The sequence below is a fragment of the Aaosphaeria arxii genome (genome assembly GCF_010015735.1).
Source record: "Aaosphaeria arxii CBS 175.79 unplaced genomic scaffold BU24scaffold_6, whole genome shotgun sequence".
In the NCBI taxonomy this organism is placed as follows: Eukaryota; Fungi; Ascomycota; class Dothideomycetes; order Pleosporales; genus Aaosphaeria; species Aaosphaeria arxii.
Genome location: NW_022983479.1, coordinates 259,803 through 272,689, shown reverse-complemented (window position 1 = coordinate 272,689; position 12,887 = coordinate 259,803). Strand labels below are relative to the sequence as shown.

The following is a 12,887-nucleotide window of genomic DNA, read 5'->3' as shown; positions in this document are numbered from 1 at the left end:
AGGCCTAAAGGGGGCAAACCTCGATCTCCAGGCGATTCACTGATCTCTACACTTAGATCCATGGACCAGATGCAGAATTTGTTGTGATCTTCCATATGAAATGCACGTTGACCCAGAGACGCAAGCATCATGGTCCTAGTACATTATCGATTCGAACACGGAATTCTCCTCTAGCAAATCTATTTCGTAGTCTCGTGAGATTCTCATCACGTCGAGGCCACTTCGGTTCCATGCAAAACTGGTGGAGAATGTATCGATGAAGTACAATGGCATCATAGTGCAGCATGCAATTTCTAGATCTCGTGGACAAGTAGCCCCCAGCACGGAGAAAAAGTACGTGTCGGTGACTTGGCACTTTGGCTAAGTGGCTCCTACGATGGGCTTCACATCATGTATGTCTGGTCGAGCGTCGCTTTCGACCGTGTGAAGAGCTCGCTTGTGGAAGAGAACTGTCACTCTATGAATTACATCCATCCGATCAGTCAGTTATCCTCGAAACCTTAGTTGGGAAAGAGAGGGAGAGCAGATTGTCACTGGACACCACCCCTGATCGGAATAGACGGAAATCCGAATCAAGTAACAGCATCTACCGCGCAGCTTCCGTAATATTATGTACATTTGCATTTCACTTCTAAACGAATTCACTGCCAAGGCATATCGGCCCCACCAACACCCAGTGAAGTCACAGAATCGTGATAATGAATCGCGAGAAATGAAATGTGACCCGTGCATGGCCTTACATGGCTCCACCAATGTCCTTGCGATTCTTCCTAGAGCACAGTTGACAGCCTTGTAAACCAGCGGCTATTGTCTTGCGGGACTTCACGTGTGGAGATCTACCGGTATTGCTCATAGACATAGTAGCATCACTAATCTAAAAGTATCTTTCATACACTACTGAACAACTAGATATACAGACTATTCAAGATATTTCAGAACTGGACGTTGACCCGAGTTTGGGAGATCGTCCATGTCGTGATTCGCTTCCGAATTTCTCACTGACAATCACGGCGAGCTTCCGGGACTAGACCACCGAGTGCAATCAACGAGAAGCGGTCGAACCGAGTTTTCAAGATCCAACACGTTGGAGATCAGTCGTGTAGCTATTCTTGCAGCACAGTTTATCGGCAATATTGGTGCAGATCCCCCGCATTCTTCAATCCCAGCCTCGTGGGCGGAGAACCCGCATTGCATATTGCATGGTAATTATGATCCAACATACAAGATCGGGAGGGAATCGAATCGAATCCCCATGTTGCCGTTGGGGCGGTAACGAGACTTTCAATGGTGATTGGAAGATTCGCTAACCTGACAGTGCATGTTAGATTGGCAATGCAGCATTGCAGGGCTAAGGCTGGGTAAAATCGAAATCGAAATTGGGCTGCATCATCAGTAAGATTCAACTCAACCTCAGCACTTGTAGATGGTCTGCCTCGAGAGTAGTTCGTACCGTTGTGGTGACGACTTCATCGTGCATTGGTATCGTACGATCGCTCTCTGACCTTGTTTTAGTTCCTCTTTCCCCTCAATAGCTCTCATGACCTGGTCTCTTGTAGTGAGTGGTCACAACTTCGTTCAATCTATATCGGCCATCCGGCTTCGAGCAAATTGCGTGCCTCCGCGGAATCTATAGTGTCAAACCATGGTGTATTGAGAGAGTAGAATAGGAGTCCCTAGATGGAAACTTTTGAATCTTTGACCGGTCAGGTTGCAATGGCCTGCATAGGAGAGAGAATCTGCCCAACTTGTCAGTCGAGATCGAAACTTGCTAAGGTAGGAAACCTAGCTTCTACGCAGTTCTATTTGACATGTAGGTAGATTATCTAATTGCAATCATTAAAACCTCATGATCGTTCATCTTGCCATAGGCCGGACGATCCGAGGACTTTGGTGGTACACGAATGATGGTGCCTACGTTTTGTCATTAGTATCTCGAGCTTTGATTGTAGGAACGCATATGAACTTTAGGATCTGCTGCTTCGTCTGAAATGTTTGGCGTGTGCACACTATAGGAGTAGCTTCCATGCACTAAGCAAAGAGTCAACGTATTCTCTACAACAATTCAGTCTTTCAACTCATATTGTGTGAGGAATCTTGATTACTACCTCGAAGTGTCTCTACTTCGCTCGCTAGGGACTTCGTCAATCGAACAAAGTCCGTCTTGACAACACCAGAAAATGCAGCGGACACATGCAGAAACTATGCTATGCGAATGCGAACACATCCATGCCGGCGACCTCTAACGTACTACTTTACAAACTCATTATGTCGTTTCGTTTCGTTTCATTATACCAGGAAAGATGAGGAAAGGAAGGAAAAAGGAAAAAGGAAAAAAAGAGGATTTGGAAGGAGAAACTCCCACTCCCACCATATGTTGGGGTGTGATGATGCGCCCTCGCTAATGCTCAAGTACCGATGAGGTTGGTTACACTGACTTCGTCTCCGTGCGCCGTTATGTCCTCCATATTATCAACTCCTAAGAATCAAATAAACGCCTGCGATGTGTATGTCGCCCATGTCGCTAAATCGATAGAAAGAAAAAAGAACCATCAAGGAAATAATACAAAATTTGAAAATGTGAAGACCATAGACGCAGTCTACGGTTATCGTAGACCATAAGTCGAGATGCATAGTAGCTATGGTTAAGGCTCATCGTTGTTGTTCTGCGTTTCTTGTGAGACAGAGCTTGTGTCCCACGTGCCGCCGCCAGATGTAGTAGGCTGTTTCTTCGAGCTTCGGACGGAATTGGATCGCGAGGGTCCAATTGGCGTTCCAGCAAGGGGCGAATTGGGATATAGGGCTTTGACTGCGGCACTACGGCTTTCACAAGTGTACCGGCTGTGTGAACTCCTCTCGCTTCTTTCGCTTCTCTCGCTTCTCATGCTCTTGTCACTCCGCTCGCTGCGTAGGCTTTTTTCATCCACGCTCGGCTTGGAGCTTATGGAGTATCCGCTGATACGACGAGCAGTGTCTGGCTTATCCTTCTTGAGATCTTCGTTGGAGGCTCGTGAAGATGCGACACGGCGCGCAGAAGCAGATGACTTACGGCGACGATGTGGCTGCAGAGCCTCAATCTCATCCACGGCTTCAAAAAGGGGAGAGGGGGGTGCCTGGGGTGGTGGTGTGCCGGAACGTGATCCTGGAGGTGTAGGCGGTCTTTGGCCAGCGGGCTGAACAGCATCTCTCAGTATATCGGGGGGAGGTCTCGTGGGCATGGGAGTGACGATGCTCTCTGTAGGTACTGCCCGGCTTCCTGTCACCGGTGGGGGCAGAGTATCGGGAATTACCGCGCTTTCTGTTGGTCCCGGAGGTAAATGAACTTTCGAAGATGCAGTAGAGGGAGCGATTGGGGGAGCTTCGGGGATTTCCTTTGTAGGAGACTCCGGTTGCGGGTCATCATGGGTTTTGGCGGATGGAGATGGGGGAGCCTGGGGAATGGATATGCACGATGCATGGGTGCTCGCCCTTCTCGAGGAGGCCTTCGATGCAGCCGGTGTACTCTCGATGGGTACTGAATTTGAAGGGTCATCTAGCTTTGTGAATTGAATGGGCCCTGGGAGTGGTCGGACGTAGGGAGATCTCGTTGGTGCCGTATTGGGCTCTTCCATCACAGATGCCTCAGACCGCATTGACACAGGCCTAGATGATCCAGATCTAGCGTATTCCGCCATATGAATGTCGGACAATGCAAAGTCAAACCCGTGTGCTTGAGCACCTGGCGAAGGCGAAGCCAGATCAGACATCGAAGCTTCCATTGGAGAATTTCCCAGAACCATACTTTCAGGCCTGGGTTCATCTTTAATGGATTTGGGACGTGACTCGGAGCGTATAGAAGCTGGTCGTGAGCGAGAAGTTGGCACTGGTACGACAGTTGGGGCTCGTGACTTGACAGAGGCAGCATCATCGGCCTCGACTGGTGGTGGTGGAGGCGGGTGAGAAGGGGGATCGGAGCGTAGAGAAGCTGGTCGTGAGCGAGATGTTGGCACTGGTACGACAGTTGGGGTTCGTGACTTGATAGAGGCAGCATCATCGGCCTCGACTGGAGGAGGTGGAGGCGGGTGACAGGGGGGTGGGATTATAGGCTCCGGGAAATCAGCAGCGGTCGGTGAAGGATTGTTGGCAGGAGGCAAACCTGCTTGCTTGATCTCCTCCCTCCTCGTCTCTACCGCCTTCGCATCGTCATAGAGAGCCAATCCATGATGATAGATGCATCCCTCATCGGGAGGCTCGTCTGCCGCTCGAAGATTCTCGTGTTTCGGCTCGCGATGAATAACCGGGAATATTCTCAGCAACAACTTCGGTCGCTCATCTGGTACTGCTGTCCCTGCAAGAGATGCAATTGGTGTGTCTTCTGTCTTATGTGCTGACCAGTAGTCTGGGCCGGCGAATTCGTGGTCTTGATCGTAGACTGCAGGCATCGTTGCCGTGATCATCTCACGTTCGAGTCGAGCGAAACGCCATGTCTCTGCCGCGAGTTTGACGATCCTGCGAACAGCTATCTTAATGGCCTCCTCTTCCCTAGGGTCAGCAAAATACTTCACAGCGGTGACAATTTCTTCAACTACTGAGCCTGCGGCAGTGTTGATACGCTGTTTAGCTCCACTACTCGTGAAAGCTGCAAGCAGCGTTTGCTGTCTCCAGATAGCCTCCTTCCGGGTGCTCTTGTCTCGAATGTGGTTACTCATCGAGAGAAACAGAGAGTCAGCCTTGTCATAACGACGGCCTAGGCTGAACAAGAAGGGTCCGAAGACTCGGAATGTTACCATCGCAGATACTGTGTGAGCAACATATGCCGAACGTAATTGCCTAAAGATTAAATCAGATTTCTCGTACAGTGACAATGGCGATCACAATATAGGAGTTTGGTTGAAAGTAACGTACCGCGCAGCATCAGTGTTCCCAAGGAAAGAGGGAAGCTCAGGTGGAATGTTTTCAAGAACACCAGGAGGTGGAGTGATCGGAAGATGCTTGAAGTGAGTATCTGCAAGATCTAGAATTTGCTTCTGCAATTGGGAGAAGGAGACGAGGCTATGACATGACTTTTCATCAGCATGGTTTCGAATCAGATAGGAATTGAAAGGGCGATAAAAGGCAATTGCATTTGAAGAGGGAAATAGTGTGCTAAATGACAAACATAACGAACAATCCCAGGTCGATCAACAGCTTGAATGATGAATCTCTCAAAGCGTTTGATTTCCCAGTTTACACACTTACTAGTACGTGTCGCCTTTGCTCTTGATCTCTGCTATATCCCCATAGCACTCCATTAGTCTTTCCAACCTCGCCTTCTCTAGTTCCAAATTGCCAGCCACACTCTTGATTACATCTTTCTCCTTTGAGCTCTCCGCCTTGAGCTCGTCATATTTCCTCTGCAGGTCCTCCAATTGCTTGGCAAGCGACTCAGCCTTTGCTCTCTCATCCTCTGCTTTCCTGTTGGCATCGGCATGAAGTTCGATCCAAGCCTTGTCCGACTCATCCTTCATTTTCTTGTGTTTTGCCTCCGTGAGTTCACGTTGTTCATCCCAGCTCCTCTGAAGGCTCTCTCGATCTTCCTGATGCGCCTTGCTCAAATTCTCTCGCTCAATTTCCCACACTTCCCTGCTCTCTCTCTCGTGCCTGAGAGCCTCTTCACGGTCTTTCTGGGCAGTGGACAGCTTAGTTTCTAGCTCTTTACGGACGCGATCGAAGCTGGACTCTCGATCACGCTGCTGACGGGAGTGTTCTGATCGCAACTCATCCTTCTCAGTTATGAAAGAGGCGGTGGCTTCTTGCATTTGATTCTCAGCTAGAACGTCGGCCTCTTTCAGCCGTTTATCAAACTGGATAGCAAGGGCGATTTTTTCCGCATCATGTTTCGTGTTTGAAGTCGTCTTCCATTCATCGAAGTCTTTCTGTGTTTTGATCTTTTCCTCGGTACTGACTCGTTCCAGTTCAGCATGTGCTAGTTCCAGCTCCTTGTACCTTGTCTCCCAAGCAAGTTTGGCGGCTTCGAGAGCGACCCTTGTCTCCTCAGCTTCCTTCTTGTAGATTTCGATTTCCATAAGCTGTTCTCTCAACTCCTTGACTTGCTCCTCTAGATTACCAATCTCGAAACGCAGGCGGCTTGCTTCGTTGGAGTGTTTGTTCTCTATGCTGGCAATTCTGTCCTTCAATTGTTGGATTTCGTCATCCTTATTCTTCAGTCTCTCTTGCTGTTCAGCACTCGCTCGTCGCAATAACTCTTCCCTGACACCAAGCTGACCATGTGTCTCCTTATACCTTGAAAGCAATACATGAAGGTCAGGAATAGCCTGAGCAATACGGCCGAAGAGATCACCAGTGTCGTCATCGATGGCAGAACCATTGTCCATGCTGTGAGGGGCCAGAGCATATTCTCTCGATGCCAGGGAATCATGCCTTTGACCCGGCGGCGGACTACCATAGGGAGGATAATTCGGAGGGAATTGACTCCATGACTCTTGGTAAGGAGATGATGCGTGAGAAGGTGGGCCATAGGGACTGTGGTTTGAGTAACCGCCCGACTGACTCATGCTGGGATTATGACTATGATAGTAAGGAGGCGCCTGTGGCGGATAATACCTTGGATGATATCCAGGTGGCGGTGGATGCGTGGGATTCTGGTTCGAGTAGTGCTCCGGTGGCTGTGGGACCCGAGATGCATACAAGCCACGAGGTTGCGGTGCTTGTGATGGCGGATAGGTCAGACCCCTCAAGGGGTCTCGTGAAGGTGGTTCGCCCCTGAGACGTGGATGAATAAGCGCAGAGTCGTCGTCCTCGTCGTCCTCGTCATCAAAGGCGGAGATATGTCTGGCACGGGCTCTCCTAACTGGAGGAGTGGGTGCCGCCCAGGGAGGCCTATTGTCTTCAATTGTTTCTTTCGCTGCCTCGGGCCGTGGAGGTGATGAAGACCTGATTGATGTGCGAGAAGACCCAGGCCTCGACTGTTCTGCCCTAAAGGGCGCAGGCCTCGGCGGTTTGACACCCGCTGAATCCAGGGCGGCTCTGGAACGTCGCTCTGAGCTGACCGATTTCCGGTCAAACTCACTTGTGTCAGCAGGAGATGGCAGAGAGCTCTGTGACGAGTTCAATACTGACTCAGCGACCGGATGGGGTACGGCAGCGGGGACGGTCTTTGGGGATGCCTCGGGTGCTGGTACCTGTGCAGGCTCCGATAAAGATGTCTGTACTTCTTCACGTGGTCTTGGCACTTCTTCAGACACTGGCAACGATTGCTTCTTCGGACTCGGTGCTATATCTTCTGCAAACGTTGATGTGACTTCTGGTGCCTCTTCAGGCGCTGGAGGTGTAATCGAACGTTCGGGGTTTGATTGCGGTACTGCTGCAGCGACAGATACCGGCGCTTCTTTTGGTAGTTCCTTGGGAGCGTCCGGAACAGATATATCAGTTTCCTCAGTGGTTTCGTGGGTGTCTGTAGATACAGGCTCGGCAGTCACTATGGGAGACGGCTCTGGTGCTTGTTCAATTGCAGAAGTCAGGTTTTGTTCAGGTGTCGTTTGAGACACTTCTTCAGGATCCGCTTTAGAGGCCTCCTCTTGCTTCGGTTCGATTGGTGTTTGGGAGTCAACTTCGAGCGTCTGTTCGACAGTCGTATCGGGAGGGTCTACCTGAGGCGGTTGAGGGGCGTCCTCGAGGGTTGCTTCGGACTCTTGCTCGGGTTTGGATATGTGCTCCTCTGTAGCGGGTTGGCTTGTCTCTTCAATTGGAACTGTCTCAGGCTGTTCTGATAGAGATGAGGTGCCTGGTTCCGCAACGGTCGGCTCAGAGATATCCTTCACAGCAGCTTTAGGCTCTGCTTCGGCAACGTCGGAAGAGTTGGTTGGTAAGGCTTCTAGTTGCTTCTCTGGCTCGGGGGCAGTTGCATCTGAACTCGCAGGTTCCGGTTCAGGGGCAGTTGCTGGTTCCACCTTGTCGGGTTCTGAATGTGTCGGATCGGATTCCAACGCTTGGGTTGAAGTCGAGGAAGTTGGTTCAGTAACGTGTGCATTGGACTCTACTTTCTCCTCTGCAAGTAGCTCAGATTGGATTGCAGATGGGATTTCCGATGAGACAGGCCCGGTGGAGACTGATGCATCGCCATGAGTCGAGTTACTCAGAAGACCTATCGACTCTGATTCGAGCAATTCAGCTTCAGCTGTCGCTGCGGCCGCCCCAGAGACCGGGAATGAAGCATCCTTCGATGACTGGCAGGCCTCGGCAGCAACGTTTGGTTCCGCCTGTTCTGGCGGTGAAGCAGCATCTGCCTGCTCGGCAGGGGCACCGTTGTCAACAGATGTGGGTTCATTGACGGCCGAAGTGGGTTGCGGTTCTTCCAACGGAGGATCTACGGGATCTGGAAGCTTTGGCGATGTAGGTGGTTCTGCAACTTCGTTCTGAGCGGTGTCCTCTGCTGGTGGTGCTGGCGGTTCTGGGGCCAGCGCTGGGGCCTCTGGCACCGACGGTAACTCTTCAAGCTCTGGTTTTGTGTCCGCAACAGTAACAGATTCTGCTTGCTTTTCTGCCTGCTTCTGGGACTTTTTGCTCTTCTTTTTTGCCATCCTGCCTCGATGATGCCTGCTAACTCACAGCGGGGTGGAGAAATTGAGAGCTACTGAGCATGGAGTGTCTGCTTTCACAAAAGGCCTAATATGGGAATCGAAAGTGAAGCGACAGGTTTGCTTGCGTGGCACATGGGATGGAAGATGGATAGGTTGGCGTCACTAAGCGCCTACGGGGCTATATACAGTTTGCTGGCAGCAGGAGGATTTGGAGGGCTCTGCATAACAACAACACGGACTAAAGTCACAGCTTGCCCAATGGGACGATGCCAGAGATCTGAGTTGGCACATGCGACTAATATACTGCGTGCGGCATTCCAATTAGAGCCCTTTTTCCCAGGCTTAAAAGGTAGATCAGTGCGCATGTGTGTACGGCAGAGAGACAGGCCTTCAATGCAGCCTTCTTCGCCTGTCGAGCCACGAAGTCGATGAGCAGAAGCTCAAAGAGCATCGAGGAAAGAAAGGCCAAAATGGCTGGCCACGAGCTTGACAACCTGCTTCGGTCCCACTCGTATCGTAGAAACGAGGACGTTCAGGTGACCAAAAGAGAGCTTCATTGTTATGTTATGAAGGAGCATTATCGACGTTGGGCCACTATGCACAGGCATTTGGTGTGTATGCGTGGAATTGTTCGGTTGGTGCAATGAGCGACCCAACCTAGGGTTTTGGTAAGGTTCCCCAGTAGCCGCATGTCTGTGCAGTTGCAGGCTTCAATGATCCCTACCGCGAGGAGAACGATGGACCAAATGGGCGGATGAGTCTTACTGTGTACTGTGCAGGTTTGAGATTCTTAAGTGGCGCCAGCTGCTCCGTGATAGAACTGCGGTGAATGCATGGGAGTCAAGGTGTGGGGACTCGGTGAGCTGGCAGTGCTTGGCTGAGGTGCGGGTATGTAGGTCGTATTGTATGTGACGGACCGCATCATCCTTGCAGTATCCGCTTATGGCAACATATCATGCTTGTAACCCATAATCATAATCACAATCCGCTATGGTTCGGTTTGTTGGAGATATTGAGAGTCTGAGGCGGTTATGATGAAGAAGAGTCCGCAGTAGGGAAGTAGCAAGGTATACGTAAAGGCGAAGTTCGCAATAGTATGCACTGAGGATAGCAAATTCCAAGCGGAGAACTCCAAGCACGACAATAAAAATGGCTTTTTTTTTTTTTGCTCGTCTGCCTTGAGGCTGAAGGGTTTGATTAATTTAATTACAAGTACCCTGCAGCCGGGGCACATATCATGTCCCCAAAAGATCGAGTCACATCCTGTCACGTGATATCTCTCCACGCGTTCCCCCCACTCGAACGTGTGACTTCGCGTTTGTCGCGACTCGCCCGGAACAACCCCATTCCGACTTCAACCTTCAACTTTCTAAATCAATTGACCTCAACCCCGGTCACTACGCTCACCATTTACACAGGACGGGGGACTCAAGAATGACCCATTGCCTCGAATTATCTCTACAGTCGAGGCGGCATGGGCAAGCCGCGGGCAGCTCGTGAGAAGCCCGTCGTACTATCATCCGATGAAGATGATGGGCCATATTCTCCGCCTCCGAAGCGCCCTAAAAGAGGCACATTGACGGCTCCTGCCTACGCAGAACCCCAGAACAGTTCTGAAGTCGCAAGACCTCGGTCGCGGGCTCAGGGCGGCCACGCTTCTAAAGCTCGTCAGACGTCTTCGAACCAACGCTCCTCCACGAAATCCCCTCAAAAGGCGAAACCAACCCATAAACCTATAACATCATTCTTTAGTAATGTCCCTCGGTCCCAAATTGCACAACCATCGCCTAGCCCCGAGAAAATTTCGAAAGGTGAATCTCTTGAGGACATTGATGATATATTCGACTCCTCAGAGGATGATCCACAACTGCGACAACCAAAAGCACTAGCGGTACGGAAAAGACAACGTGAAGCATCTGTGGTGAATAATGATACTACTGCAAAGGGTAGCTCGCGCTTTCTCCGCACCAACAATGGTTCACAAAGTACTCCCTCGACACAATTGAACGCCCGCCAGCTGGATGTAGATAGCAGGCCATGGAACGAGAAGTACGGCCCCCAAACTCTAGACGAGTTGGCAGTGCATAAGAGAAAGGTTTCTGACGTGCGGGCATGGCTGTTGGATACGTTCAGTGGTCAACACCGTAAGAGACTCCTGCTGCTGAAGGGGCCAGCGGGTTCCGGGAAAACGGCCACCGTGTCGCTGCTTGCTAAAGAGCTTAGCATTGACGTACACGAATGGAGCAACCCTGCAGGTGCGAGTGCTTCAACCGAAGGGTTTGTATCTATTACCGCACAGTTTGAGGATTTTGTCGGAAGAACAGGCAATTTCGGAAGTCTTGCCATGGTCGATTCGTCCCAATCCCAGCCCAATCCGCCCAAGCAACAAGCCAGTAGACCTAGCGGGCGAAATCACTTGATTGTGGTCGAAGAGTTTCCAAACACATTTGCACGGGCATCCACGGCCGTTCAGTCATTTCGCTCCGCAGTTTTGAATTTTCTCGCTTCTACTACGCCTTCATCTTCATTCTTCTTGAACGCAAAGTCGCCACAAGATCATTCGATCACTCCCATGGTCATGATCATATCTGAGACTCTTTTATCAACAAATACGGCTGCAGCTGATAGCTTCACAGCTCACCGCTTACTAGGCCCGGAGATTCTGAATCACGAAGGAGTTTCTGTTATTGAGTTCAACTCAATTGCAACTACCATCATGACCAAGGCATTGACCTTGACCGTCAATAAAGAGGCCCGTCAAAGCGGAAGGAAGAAAACGGTCGGGCCTCAGGTCATTCAACAACTCTCGAATCTAGGTGACATTCGTAGTGCTGTGTCGTCTTTAGAATTCCTCTGCGTCAGAGGCGATGAACATGATGGCTGGGGAGGGAAGATCACATTTGCAAAGAAGAAGGGAAACACCAATATTCCTCTGACCAAGATGGAAAAAGAGTCTTTAGAGATGATAACGCAACGCGAAAGTACACTAGGCATATTCCATGCCGTGGGAAAAGTCGTCTATAACAAACGCGTGCAAGACGCTCCGAACGAATTGCCAGTTCCTCAACCCCCTCCCTGGTTCCCTGAACGCCGTCGACCAAAACGTTCCGAGGTTGATGTAGATTCTTTGATTGACGAAATCGGCACTGACACTCATACCTTTATTGCTGCCCTTCACGAAAATTACCCTCTTTCCTGTACTGGGGCAGATAGCGAGGAGACCATGGACTCGATCGAAGGGTGTATGGAGGCATTATCCGATGCAGATCTATTATCCCCCGATCGTTTTAGTACAGCTGGCTTCGGGAAACAGAACTTCCAGGGGTCGAGCTCGGATAGCTTGCGCCAGGAAGAGATGAGTTTCCAAGTCAGCGTTCTTGGTATGTTGTATAGCCTGCCATCTCCCGTCAAGCGCGCTGCAAATCCATCTGGCACTTCTGTAATGAAGGGAAAGGGTTCGAGTGTGTTCAAAATGAATTCGCACTCAATGTATTACCCGGATTCGCTTCGTATATGGCGCACGCAGGAAGAGCTTGGAGGACTACTGGACCTTTGGGTCTCTCGCATACGACGTAATGATCTTTTGTCCTCAGACTCTGTCCCGAAGTATCTTGACAGCTCTAGTACAGCCGGTGTAGAATCCTGGAAATCGTCTGGCTTTCATGCCGGCAACAGTGGGAATACCGCAACCGATGAATCGTCACCCTTGTCAACTCTACTTGGAAGTGGAGGATCAGCTCGTTTTGAAACACTGCTGGAGCGTCTTCCATATTTATACTTGATTTTGCGCGGCTCAACTTCAACCTCGAGAACACCACCAAAGGGAATGCGAGAGATCGAGAAATTGGTCACTTTCGGCGGTAGTGCGGCTATGTACGGTGACGAAAAGGAGGATGATTATGGAGATTCTGACGAGCATGAACAATGGGCAACCGACCTTCCTGCGCCAACTACACCACAAAAGCGGAGACGTCACACGGTGGGGTTGCGGAAGACTGAACATAAATCTCCGACGTCCATGATAGTCGCAAGAGATGTGGCAACAATGACTTTGAGTGACGATGACATTGAAGACTGATGGTAGATCAGAACCACGGACTGCAATGGATTTCAAATAGGTGTAAATTACTATATAATTAATCTAAATGCTGCAAAGCTTACATTAGAGGCCAGAGCACATATTGTGAGAACAATTAAGATTTCTAGACATGGCCATGATGTCTGTCCATTGATTAACCAGAATCTGTCGCGCCAAATCCTACCATATTGGTACCTAGCCCTAGTGAGGAACCCGCTAACCATAAGAGGAAAGTCCGCTTCCTCAATGACGAT

General features: G+C 50.2%; 2 protein-coding genes across 2 annotated transcripts; one reads left to right on the top strand and one right to left on the bottom strand.

The window, feature by feature from the left end:
• Positions 1-3,901: 3,901 nt before the first annotated feature.
• Positions 3,902-4,878, bottom strand: BU24DRAFT_231709 (uncharacterized protein). The gene is made up of 2 exons (XM_033522181.1): positions 4,133-4,878; positions 3,902-4,082 (listed from the first exon to the last, which is right to left on the bottom strand). The coding sequence occupies exons 1-2, from the start codon at positions 4,764-4,766 to the stop codon at positions 4,027-4,029; spliced, it is 690 nt and encodes a 229-aa protein (XP_033381517.1). The 5' UTR covers positions 4,767-4,878; the 3' UTR covers positions 3,902-4,026.
• A 4,929-nt stretch (positions 4,879-9,807) lies between these two features.
• Positions 9,808-12,703, top strand: BU24DRAFT_424178 (Rad17-domain-containing protein). The gene has a single exon (XM_033528438.1). The coding sequence runs from the start codon at positions 10,030-10,032 to the stop codon at positions 12,631-12,633; it is 2,604 nt and encodes an 867-aa protein (XP_033381516.1). The 5' UTR covers positions 9,808-10,029; the 3' UTR covers positions 12,634-12,703.
• The last annotated feature ends 184 nt before the right edge of the window (positions 12,704-12,887 follow it).

Bases quoted from the DNA above. Each gene is read 5' to 3' on its own strand.
- BU24DRAFT_231709 (XM_033522181.1), bottom strand. From the start codon at position 4,766: ATGGTAACATTCCGAGTCTTCGGACCCTTCTTGTTCAGCCTAGGCCGT. The intron at 4,083-4,132 runs GTTTGCCTCCTG...GATTTCCCGGAG, and splicing joins GGAGGAGATCAAGCAAGCAG to CCTATAATCCCACCCCCCTG.
- BU24DRAFT_424178 (XM_033528438.1), top strand. From the start codon at position 10,030: ATGGGCAAGCCGCGGGCAGCTCGTGAGAAGCCCGTCGTACTATCATCC.